At 41.5% G+C, this 12,350-nt stretch overlaps 1 protein-coding gene and 1 long non-coding RNA gene across 2 annotated transcripts in view; one reads left to right on the top strand and one right to left on the bottom strand.

The window, feature by feature from the left end:
- Positions 1-12,350, bottom strand: part of NTNG1 (netrin G1) — a 150,476-nt gene that overhangs the window by 84,552 nt on the left and 53,574 nt on the right. Inside the window, exon 3 of the mRNA XM_040073099.1 lies at positions 770-1,410. Coding sequence (XP_039929033.1) covers positions 770-1,410 — 641 coding nt within the window. The remainder of the gene's footprint in view (positions 1-769; positions 1,411-12,350) is intronic.
- On the top strand, positions 8,516-11,027 carry LOC120756626 (uncharacterized). The gene is made up of 3 exons (XR_005702184.2): positions 8,516-8,864; positions 9,054-9,094; positions 10,752-11,027. It is a non-coding gene; the product is annotated as an uncharacterized LOC120756626 (long non-coding RNA).

The following is a 12,350-nucleotide window of genomic DNA, read 5'->3' as shown; positions in this document are numbered from 1 at the left end:
ACTTATTTCTTCTGAACAACTTAGCATCCAGGACCCATACAAAGGGATCACCCTCCTGCTTGAGGGCATAGTCTATTGCTAGTTTGAGTTGGGAAGAAAATGTCCTGATAGGAATGTCACTGCAGTTATTATTTTTGGGACTACAGCACTTGATACCAGCCACCACTTGCCCTAGAGGGACCATTTGTCTTGAACCCAGCTGAATAATCATGTTTGTTATATTCAGATCAGTCTAACTAAAACACTGTTGGGTTTTTTCCATTTTAATTCAGCCTCTCTGCATTTCAGAGCTAATTTAAGTACAAGGAATGGACTCTGATGTCCATTGCTTTCCTTGTTCACAGACAGACCTAGTGGGAAGGGTTTGTGCAAGAGCTGTTCTATCAATCACTGCTCACATGAGAGGCCTTGGAAAGGTAAAACGATAAAACAGAATCTCTGGTTTTAGTTAACTGCCACTGAATCAGACTCCAACTACATAGGAGAAGAAAGTGCTGCACTGCTAGGGTGAATTCTTGAGCCAAGGCGTGAACCAAAGCCATCCTGCCTGTGAGACCCAGGGCTCAAGATCCAAGGCGAGTGCCAGCGAACACCCAGACCTTGTGCCACTGAGTCAGAAACTTCTGGTATGACAGCAATGGCCTTCAGCTGAGCCAGATTTCCAATGAACATCGGCAGAAAATATAATCCCTTTTGGGAAACAACCAGTTTTGAATACCTTCTCAAATCAAACACATATGACTGTTTCTAAAGGTATATATTCTCTTACCTTCCATATACCCTTATGTCTGAAATTGCATAAAAGTAGCGTGCCAGGTGTTGCTCATCTACATATATTTCACCAGTTGCTGGCCTAAGCAGTCTTATCCTCAGATCTGTGATGGTAAAGAAATCTCTTAACTTCTTGGTGGTGTCAAGCTGGCCATAAAGAGAAGCCATGTTATGAAGCCGAGGTCCAGCAAAAAAAGCAAATCTATCTTTGATTTCGAAGTGGATTATTTTACTATTTGTCATGTACCCAGTCGAGTATTCCTCCGTGCAAATGATTTCTAGGACTGTGTGCTGTGATAAATCCCTCACTGATTTTGGATCCATGTGAAAAGCATCTAAGCAGTCCGTGGCATAGTATTGGTAGGGCTGCCACGTTCGTCCATAGTCGAGTGATTTCTCCAGGATCATTTGGTCTGGACGGCCAGATTCAAAGGTGATAACTATGTTATCTGTAAGCTCAATGGTTTTGTTCCAGGAGAGCGTAATATTAACGTGAAGAGGCTTCGGATAGTCCTTCCAAGTTGTGGACTGCCAAAATGTGGAGGGATGTCTTCCTTCCAGATCAAACATCAGTTCTGGAGGGTGAGCCAGTTCTTGGGTACTCGCATCACATTCATTATTGCACATGTAGGGATTCCCCTGGAAAAGAGCAAAGCAGTGTTACAAGGGGCACCACAGAGGTGAGTGGGACACATGAGATGTTTCTTGACTGCTTGTCTCCAGGAGGGAAGCCAAGAAAGAAAAAACAAATGCCTGCAAGTAATAACTTTACCTTGATGAGATTCATCCTGGCTGTTTTACCTGCTAAAGTAAACGTACAAACACAACATGGAAAGCACCCTTGCTTCTGTAATATAGATAATTTTCTCAGTATGTGTTAAAGAAAGAAGAAAAGCTTATTTACCCTGAACAACTTGGACCTGGAACTAAGAACAGTATGCAAGTCTCTAATAACTCAGTAACTCCGTTCAAGTCTCCTTAGAAAGATGCAGCAGCCAAAGAGAATTTCTTTTTGAAAGAAGCATGTTCCTCAGAGCTCTACCTAAAAAATAACTAATTTTTAGGTCAAGTGTATTTTTTTAGTAGTGCAGCCTGTGTGTACCCAGTAAGAGCCAGTATTCAGTACATTTTCGAGTTTCCTTTCACCCAGGTGGGAAATTTATCATGCTTAACTTGTGCTCCCAGCTCAATACTGCCTTGCCTTAAAACATTTACACTTGCAACCAAAAGCTATTAGAAAAACAGTTCTCTGTCAGCTCTGGGGCTTGATTCAGGTATCTGCCATCTTATTACAGGGTACCAAAGTACTTCAGAAAAGACTTTTCATGAGGCACCAGGTTCAATTTATCAGGACAAGATAATCCAGCACTTGATTAGGTGGGAGATGTCAGTGGCTCCAGCTGGAACACTGCCGAGGTGGCTGGAGCTCTGAACTGAGGGTTGAGTTAAAAACAGCAACAAAAAAAGCTTGCCAATAGTGCACAGCTTTTACTGCTGCTTGTCCTCTGAAGCAAGGTGAAAGTGAATTATTCTCTTTCTGGCCTTTTGATACATTAACTTTCACACTACAATCTTCTGCTTCTTCACAAAGGCTATTTTGTCTGCAGATTGGGGATATCTTGCAGCAGTTGCCAAGATATCAGACCCTGTAGGCTGCACTGAATCACGTATATTTAATTTCACCTTTCAACAGTACATTAGTATTTTGCTACTTGTTCATTCTGTGTTTGTTCCAGAGAGCAACTGCTGCTCTGTATCCTTTCCTCTGCCTGACACTCAGATTGTGGAAGAAGTCTCTATTCACTGATCATCAGCACTGCTGGGGAAAAATATGCACATGCCTATACCTAGCAGAGTTCCATGAGGTCATTAATGTAGCTGTTATTGTTATTAATCAGAGTTCCCTGCACCTGCCCTGAAAAGAGAACAAGCCCTGGCATGATGATCAACCTTTTCTTTTCTTGTAATTGCAGTTATACTTCTCTCCATCTCAAAGCCTGAGGGCAATGAAGCAACTCAGTGCTAGCCAATGTGGAAAACGGGTTTCACACATGAGTTTCCACCTTGGCCACTGCTCTGCTCCTTGATATACTCCCACAAAACAAAGCAAAAGAACTTCTGCACTCACTTTGACCTCCCCACTGGCAACTTCCTCTTACCTGGGCTGGAAAAGACTATTTTCTTTCTCTGTCTTTCTTGTTAATACAGCTGAATGCTAAAACTGACAGTGACTCACTGGGACTAGAAGTTAGGAAAAGAAACTACAAGACAACAAAAAAGGGTTACTTGAAAACCAGCATGCTGCTTGTTACACTGACAGCTTCAAAGCATGCAGCTGTAACTGGAAATACTCTTCAAAATATTGTCTATAATCTGTTACAGCTCTGATTTCAAGCTCATAGTTGCTATTTCTATGCCTTCCTTTTGAATAAAACAGTGAAAATTAAAAGTTTCAAGGAGAAGAGAGAAAACACTGAATTTTTTAATATTTAAGCTCCATTTAATATATCAGATACAAATGCCAGAATTTGCTAACTTACACAGGCCTATTTTCCTCAGGGAAGATATACTTATTGTGAAATCTGTAAGGTTCCAGACCTTTTGGCTTTATGTAAGTATCAATTTATCAGAAGCTGCTCAGATTGCATAAATCACACCTGTCTGAGGTTGCCCAGAAAAATCTGGTCACTTTTATCTGTGTACCTCTAACCTATATGCTTTATGCTGCTGCTTTTCCTTTGGCAAAAGCAGCTATGCCGGGCAGCCACAGGTATCTGAACCCAACAAATGAATGCTCCTGTGTAGGCAGACAGGTGCATTAAGCACTGCTGAGGGATGGCTTTAGGTTCCTGCTCCACAAGCAACCGCTGAGTCTGTTGTGATTCTTTGTGCTAAAAACTAAAGCCACTCCGATCTCTTAGTCCCTGGATGCTGGAGGAAGCATGTTTTATGACTTCCAGCAGCTAACCCAGGCTGTATGGGATGCAGTGTTTCTTTCTCTGTATTAGTTGATTTATTTTACTGCCTTTGCCTTTTCTCTTTTGCTTTTTAGCAAAAGCTGGGGTGCCAACAGAATCAGAGAATAACTGGGAGAGGGGCTCTGAAAACACCCCACAAGCTAACGTGAATACGGGACGACATTGAGAGCTGGTAGCCCTGGCTTGCAACTGAAATGCAGTCTACAACTGTGCACAGAGCTTTTCAGAGAAAGATGAGACTATTCCAATTAATGGCAGAGTATTGCGAGAAATTGGTCATAATCACAGTGCTGTCCTGTCCTGCACCTGAAACTCTTACCAGTGGTAACACTGGTGCCACAACCTGCAGCTGAAACACTGGGTTAAGGATATTACTGCAAATGAGAATACTGACAAAAGCTTCAGGCATATCCACGCCAATAAACGGAATCATTCTTTTTATTTTATGGCACAGAATTCTCTTTTAAGAGGTGAATGATTTGATGACATCAAAATAACCTGTGTGGAGTTCAAGTGCTTAAAAAAGAAAATAAGGAGGAAAAATAATCTAAGTTGATCATAAGCCAATAAAATAAATGTCCTGAATTCTAACAGGAGGAAAGAAATTACAAGTTTGTGTAAATTCCCCTCTGTCTACTGACATGGCAATTGTTGATGTAATTCTGAAATATTTAACATAATTATTGCTTCAGAGGCTTGGAATCAGGTTTCCTTTTTCTCTATTAGCAACTTGGCTTTCAACTGCTTCTAATTAATCTTAAACGTAATTTGCATGGTAAGCCATACTTACATTACCAGAACAGTCTAAAAGGGTCTTACTCTACACAAATGTCCCTCAGTACATGTACTATTACACAGTACATGTTATGAAAACAATTAATTTAACTGGGATTAGTTGCATATTTTAATGCTTTGATCGGTACGATAATCCTCTTTAAGACTTTTGTCTCAGTAAAATGCATACAGCAAAGACAAACTTTGCCCAGTTTGTGAACATTAAGCTCAGTCTGTGCTGGGGCCGTCTGAAGGACTAGAGCATTAGCATCTCTAAGTAATTTTGTGCCTCGCAGGCAGTCGTAAATAGATCCTCATTCAAGCCTTCCAAGAAGCAGCTCTTCAGTAGGACAAGGTGGAAAACATTTGTAACTTTTCAAAATTATATTTAAGCCATTAGGAGAGTTCTAAATAATTAAATACTGATAAATACTTCTAAACACCTTATTGCCAATTAGCATAAAAAGTGGCTGAGTCTTTCCCAACACCACAACCATGACCACCTAAAAGAAACCTGCTATTTTCCTCTACAGTAAATTAAGCTGCTATTGATTTTGGTTTTGGCTGTTCATGGAATTGAAAATATTACTGAAACTACTGACAGTCTAAGTGTTGGCCTCAGGAGGAGGCAGACACAGTGAGGACACATGGCCATATCACATGTCTTGATCACATTCAGCCCTGGCTGGAAAAAGCAGAGTTACTGAGAAGCTCCTGAGTAGGGCTGACTGATCCCAGCAGGTTTCCCCTCAACTAGCTGGATTTAGTCTGTTTTACCACCCAGCAATGTCTCTTTGTGCCAGCCAGCTTGAACTTTTTTAGTGGTGTTGGAGGTGCTCTGCCTGGCTGGGACGGCTCCCCAGGGCAGCAATGTGTCCTACCAAAACCCTCTCTAGGAACAGCACAGTGACCCTAGGGTGAGGATTTAGGTCAAAACCAGAGGTCCAGCAGTAGTGTGACCTCTGAGTGTCAGCAGGGGAGCAGCAGCAGTGCTGCAGCTGCTGTTCAAGGGCTGGAGTCTGAGTGCTGCTGCTCAGTGAAGCCCCTGGTCTCTCAGCTGTACAGCTCCTCAGTAGCACCCACACAGGCTCAGGGTTCGATGGAAGATGTTGCTTCTTTCAATGTGTTCCCTGTCCACATTAAGGTCTCATGGACTTTCTTACCCAGGAACAAAGACAGGGGGGCTTAACTCTTCTGTAGCGTAAATACTGGAAGCTGTATCACAGATTTCATGCTGTAATGGACACCTGGCTAAATCCCTACAGAGGATTATATCTTGCATTTTCAAAGTGGTGAAGGCTGCTGAGGTCAAGCTGGCCAAGATTTTAAGAGCCAAAATAAATTTTCAAGTGAGTCACTGCAACTGATTTTTATACTATTACCACAAGGTAATTAGATCAGATGCAGAAGACAAGAAATAAATTCAGCCTCACTTATGTCTGGAGTGAGGCTGTGTGGTAAATTACTACATTCAAGTCACACTTTTGGAAATAATAGAGTACTTCTGTTTTCCTTTTCAAAAGATCATTACAATTAATTCACTTGGTGCAAGCTGTACATTGTAGGTGATTAATTAGACAGTAATAGCTAACAGCAGCAATTGCCCTGATGCTTACATTTTGCATGTGGTTTCTAACCAGGAGTTACTTGTTTACCATGACAGAGCCAGATTATGAAACCATTATTTGTGAGATGCTACTTATTAGGTGTTGTTCTGCTAAGGGCAGACAGTCAGTGAGGTGGAGGATTGGCAAGGCCCAGGATCTGGTGCATGATAATTGATGTTATCAAAGCCACTACATCCATTAGCTGGTTTGAGAGCGTCTCGGTCAATGTCTGCAGAATTATTGCTGTGATGATGACAGGAATGGCTGTAGACAAGAACATTTTACCATCAACAGCCTTTCATCACTGCAGTGACAGCATTTTAAGTTAAAGTGATTTAAGTTAAGAAAGAAAAAAGTGCTAAAATCTGAGTGGAAGATTTGATGCTCTCTCAAGAGCTCCCAAGCGAGGGCATCGGGATGCCCAGACTAGCACTTTGAACTCTGAGCTGCAGGCTGAACGATGTACATTCTTCAAAATGAGCAAAAAAAGAAAATAAAAGCATGTTTAAATCAATACCTTCTGGGGAGACTTAAAAAGATTAAACCAGGGAGGATGTGACTGGCCAGAAATAGACAATAACGCTTAACAACTTCATGCACTTTTAAGGTTGAAAGTACATTGTAGATTATGGTCCTGATCCTGCAACAAACTTGGTGTAAGAAGGCCCTTGTAATTCAGATTTTAAAAAGATATTTAAGCCACTAAAAATCTGGCACTTTGCCATATGGCACACAAACCTAGCTAATTATTCTTCATGACAACACCTCCACGAGGTATGGAATCCTATACCAAATTTACATATAGATGCAGAATTAGAGAGAAATGCTTTTGCATGATGAACTCGGTAATCCCTGATTATATCGCGCTGCTTCTCGCAAAGCCTTTTGGTAGATCATGTGAAGGTATTCCTGGCATACAGAGTAGTTCTCAGATTACTGCCTCTTTTCAATACTATTGATTGAAAGTGTTGCATAGGAAAACATTTTAATATTTGCAGCACCAAATGCATTGGTGCATTTGCCAAGGGCATTTGCTTCCTAGCAGAACATTCTCTATTTTTAGTAAATTTAGTTACTTTTTGAAAATTATTTTCAATTTACACTATGAGGCAAATGGAGTTTTGTTTCCTCTGAAATATTTCTACCCACTTCTGGGGACTGAAAATCATTCTTTTCCTCACTGGTAGCTTTCTGCTGCTGAAGCTGTCTCTGACTTGGCAACCTTGCTGATGTAACTTCGGCCACTTGATCATTCTGGCATAACCTTATGGCAGATCTTACTGGCACTGACCCCAGCGTGGTTTTGTTATTTCAGAAGCTCAATATGGGTGTTTTCCTCTTGCATCAGCAGGTATCTGGCAACATAATCACTTTGGTATTTATAGCTTTTGCAGTGTCATGACACGCCTGATGCTGGGACCCCACTGTGCTGAGCTACGGTGGAACAATACTGCATATGTTCCCAGAAAAACTGAGTTTCTTTTATACCAGATGCATACCTGGATTTAAGAAACTGGAATCCCAGGGGGTGTCATTGCCCCTTCTCTCAGAACAGTGGCACTTGTCCTGGGTAAAGCAGCCCATCCATGAGAGCACTCCTTGGACAAGGCAGCAGAGCATATCCATCTGCAGCATCCTGCTCAGCTCACATCACTGCATTTCTGTCTGAGCCAGTTTTCCAGCCATCCTGCTGCCCTGCAGGAGTTCTGGCAAGGAAGTTGTGCAGGAGATACAGGGGGTGTCCTCAACTGGGAATAGTTTATAGTGCCAGTAACAACAGCTCGGGGTGTCTCTGCCTTAGGTTTTGTGTTCTCATACAGCTCTTGTCTTGCTCGCTTTCTGATTTTTTGGACTATCCATGGATTAGAATGGGAGGCATTGAGAAGGCAGAAAGAAGAAGTCTAAGACACTACAGCTGAAAGGTGCCTTTCCTGGGCAAGGAAAGTTGGTCCATTATCATGAACAGATGTTATCAGTGATCAATCACAGTGATCATGGAGATTCTGGAATGTGAGCATAAAAATCTGAGAAATTACAGCTTCCTGATGGGGACAGGAGAAATCAGGGTGCTGGAAACACTCTATCTATCTATCTATCTATCTATCTATCTATCTATCTATCTATCTACTTACTTACTTACTTACTTCTCTTTGTAGTTATATATGACTGTGTTCAGAGTTTTGGTCCAAAAGAGAAAACTGCATACCAAAAAGTCTGAGAAACAGGTTTTGATAGCATGGAAGATGCCTGTAGGCCTTAATGTCTCTGGCCAGCCCCACCTGGGAGCAGGGGGCTGATGTCCCTAACCAACTCCACCTGGGCCCCAGGCCAGACCCTATTTAGGCTCAGGCTGAGAGCTCTACCTGCACCTTTCCTCACCTTTGGTGTGTATTGCAGCTCTGGGTCCTTCTCTCCTCCTGAGGGGGCTCCCCTGGTGACCCTGCTTTGCCCACTCGTTGTACCTGGGATGTCTGATGGGATGTCCATGTCCCCAGCCGTGCTCTGGCTGTGTGGGGTGGTGCTGAGGTGGCTCTCTGATGGTACATCTTTCCCTGCTGTTCACCTGGCACTTGCTGAGGGATTTGCAGGGAGTGAAGGGATGTCCACAGCAGAAATGCAAAGCTCCTCAGCTTGCCCTAGGGTGGAGCTCTTTATCCTGAGTATGAAATCGCGAGATACCAAATCATGGGAGCATGGGAATTTTGTGCTAGCAAAAATTTCTGGAAGACTCCTGGTAAGAGGGAAGTGGGACAGCTTTCTGCAGTCTGGGAGGGCTCCTGACCCTCTCATGCAGGGTGCAGTGGCTGCTGTGAGCTCTGTGCCCCTCTCAGAGCCTGTGCGATTGTGTCAGGAGGGTCTTCTCTGGTACATAAAACAACCGAGTATTTAAATGTAACTAGTTCTGTGTTTTTACTGCCTACAGGCAAAGTGAAGAAATGTGCCTTGTAATAATCCTGGAGGCAGGTAAGTTGTAAATAGCTTTTGCTTCTGCAAAGGGTTGTTCTTAGGTTTCAAACTGGTTCCCAACGGTCCCAGCTCTGTGTTCTGCCCCTATGGCCCCCACTCCTGTGGTAAGGGTTTCCTTGTCCTCCTGATGGACAGCTCTGGAGTAATAACTATGGAGGTTTGTGCAAAGTATTGATGCCATAAGTCCTGGCCAGGATGCAAATTTCTACTTGATTTTTTTGTGTAAATCAAATGAAGTGAGCAGAACAGAGCACCGATGTGGTGTTTAACTGAGGAGCTGCAACAGTGTTCAGTGCAATCCTATCCTGTGCTAATTTCAGTAAATGCATCTTACTTGGACAGCAGAGCATTCATCACAGCCCTGAAAAAGCCATGTATGTACAAAATGCCATCTCAGGTGAGAAGTGATCAGTATAGAAACACAAAAATCCTGAAGTTAAGAGAAAATAAATGTACAGCGTTGTAATGACCTGAATGAAAATTACATGGCTCAGGATGTCTCCATTAAATGAAAGAACCATGATTTTTGCATACATAGTTTAAAAGGAGTTACAGTGAAAAATTTCCATCAAGCTGTAACTGGTTAATTATATCTTACTATGGGAAGATGTTGGATATAACAGGACGGGCTTATACCACAGTTTAAATTTCTTCTGTCCATAACAGATCTGGACTAAAACTCTCCATTGTTAAATTGCCACTTAAGTACCTTAATGAAAATGCTGAATGCATTATTTACTTATTGCAAAAGACGTAGAGTGCTCTTTATTTTTTTTTTCTCTTGGCTGTGATATATTTCAATCCAGGAGCTTTCTAAAATGCTAAGTAGTTCCTTAACATCACTTTATTAACTCTGACTGTTCACCAAAGCAGACTGTCATAGCTTTTTTTTAGCACACAGCTATTCTACAGTGTCCAAATAGTTAAGGAAGAACTACTGAATTTGATTTAATCTTGAAAAGTGGTTTACATAAGCACATACAAAAATGTAAAGTGCAAAACAACAAACTATTCTGAACAAGCAAAGCTTTTTTGTCTATTTCTGCTGTATTTAAGTATAGAGTAGTAAGAAAAGTCTGCATTATTACAGACAGTTACTGTAAAGCAAATAATAGGAAGAATTTTTATTTTTAAATAACATCCACTTAACCCCTCTCCTGCTGGCTTCTGTGCAAGTTCAAACTAGGTAGCAGAAGTGTGAAATGCTAATGCCCTTCTAGGATTATGTAAGAACAACTTCAGCACTTCTATATTTAGTTCACACAATAGCTCAATTTACGTGTTAGGCTTGGCTGACTGATCAACATGATAAGTAACATGCTTTATAATTAGTTTTTTAATAAACTGGGAATTTTTCAGATTCAGTGAAGCTCAAATTACGGTTACAAAGCAGTGGTTTTGAGGCCACAGTGCTAAGGGTGGGTGCATGTGCATGCAGACAGACCCAAAGGGCTCCCAGCCACTCACCTGCTGCTCTCCCCCTCAGCACAACAGAACAAGGGCTTCCAGCCACTACAAGTAATTTTGCACTAAATTAAAATAAGGCCACTCTTTAAAATAGCACAGAAACCATTCTTCTGGGTTTGAAGGAGGGGGTCTTGAGAAAATTGGAAAACAATTTAAGAAATGCTGTTGTGCTGCTTTTCTGGTCCAGCAACTTCCAGTGGATCTCCTTCCTTCAGGACTGCACCTTTTCCATGGTTTCAGTCCTGCCTCAAGTGAACATTGGCCTCACATGTAGCAATGTGCTGCTTGCTCATCCCTTCCCTGTTTGCCTGCCCCTGCAATTCCTGCTGGAGAGCTGATGGTCTCTGAGCTGGCTGCTTCTCTCCAAGCACAAATTTCCTACAAATTTGGGAGATCCCACATTTGTGCCTAGAAATTATGCTGCTGTATTGATGAGTTGGATGTGTCTGAAAAATAAATATGTTTTTCCCTAGTCTAAAGTTTTTTGCCTCATCAGGTTTCTGCTCTGATGCACTGCTTGGCCAGATCAGTCCTGGTGCTACCAGAAGGGATGCAACAGCTAGGAATGAAGTGAAGCAGTGGAGATAGATTGACTGCCTTAAGGGCAACATAAATATGCACCCTAAATAGTGAACAGAGAGCTAAATTATACCTATGCTGTTGTACTCTTACTTATCTGTTAAAAGGTTACTTACATTCAAAAATAGCTACTTGCATGTGCAAGTGTTATTTTTGTTGTAGAAGACTACTCAGGGAGTGTACGTGTTTGTTGGACTTAAGACACACCCATTTCTGTCCCAAAAAATGAATTTCACTACCTCTGTTTCCCCAAGGCATCATTACAATTTTATTCTTACAAAGAGCAGCAGGATTTAGGACAACGAATTCAGATTATTTCTGTTCTGACAGATGTAAACATAGCACCTGCAAATGCTTACCCTGGTCTGCGCTGTTGGTATTGCTGTTGCAATCTAAATTCAGATATGAAGAATTCTGTTTTTTCTACTGGCAATATTTTATTTCCTCTGTATTTACACATCTGTGTGAGCGTGCTTTATCTTTTTAATTTGCTTCACCTGATAATTTTATTCTTTCCTGAAAGTGGATCTGTAGAATATGCTACACCTGGGAGGTACAGCAGTGTGATGGCAGGTATATCACCTTATGTCACTGTGATTGTAGGTTTTATGTCTTACTCCGAATACCAGCAGACTGTGGTAGTGGAGATAGCCAAAAGCACTGTACCAAGCTATTCCCATTGACAAGAAGTTTATGCAAAACTTTTTTCATGCACAGAAATGCTCAACTCCTGTACTAGGAATTAATTAAAGGGAAACTAACAAAACCAAATCCCAAAGCTCAGCTAGCTTTGTGAAGACAGCGTCCTTGTTTAAGTATTCACCCTCAGAAACAAGATCTTACAATTTATTTCTCACTTGTAATTTTCACCAACTTAAAAGGTGTTGTTTGCTTGCCTAGATGTGCAGCTACACAGTCATTCTGCAAAATCTGTGGGATATTGACTATGAATTATGGCAAGACAATGAGCAGAAGAAAACCAAATCCTCCATGGTATTCATTAATGGTTGCCTGTGACAAACCACTGTCAGCTTTAATAGTTTTCCTGGGGTGATTCCTGCTTCCTCTGTGGGAGCCTTTTGAGATTGCCAGAGGATTCCTAAGTAGCAGCAATAGTTAAATAACTTTTGTTAAAATGTAATGCAAAGCATAGTTAGCAAAAAGTTATCTTCAATTTAATTTTATTTCTTCCTAAAGAAGTAATCTT

The sequence above is a fragment of the Hirundo rustica genome, chromosome 9, assembly GCF_015227805.2.
Source record: "Hirundo rustica isolate bHirRus1 chromosome 9, bHirRus1.pri.v3, whole genome shotgun sequence".
Taxonomy (NCBI): domain Eukaryota; kingdom Metazoa; phylum Chordata; class Aves; order Passeriformes; family Hirundinidae; genus Hirundo; species Hirundo rustica.
This window is presented reverse-complemented; position numbering and strand designations above follow the sequence as displayed.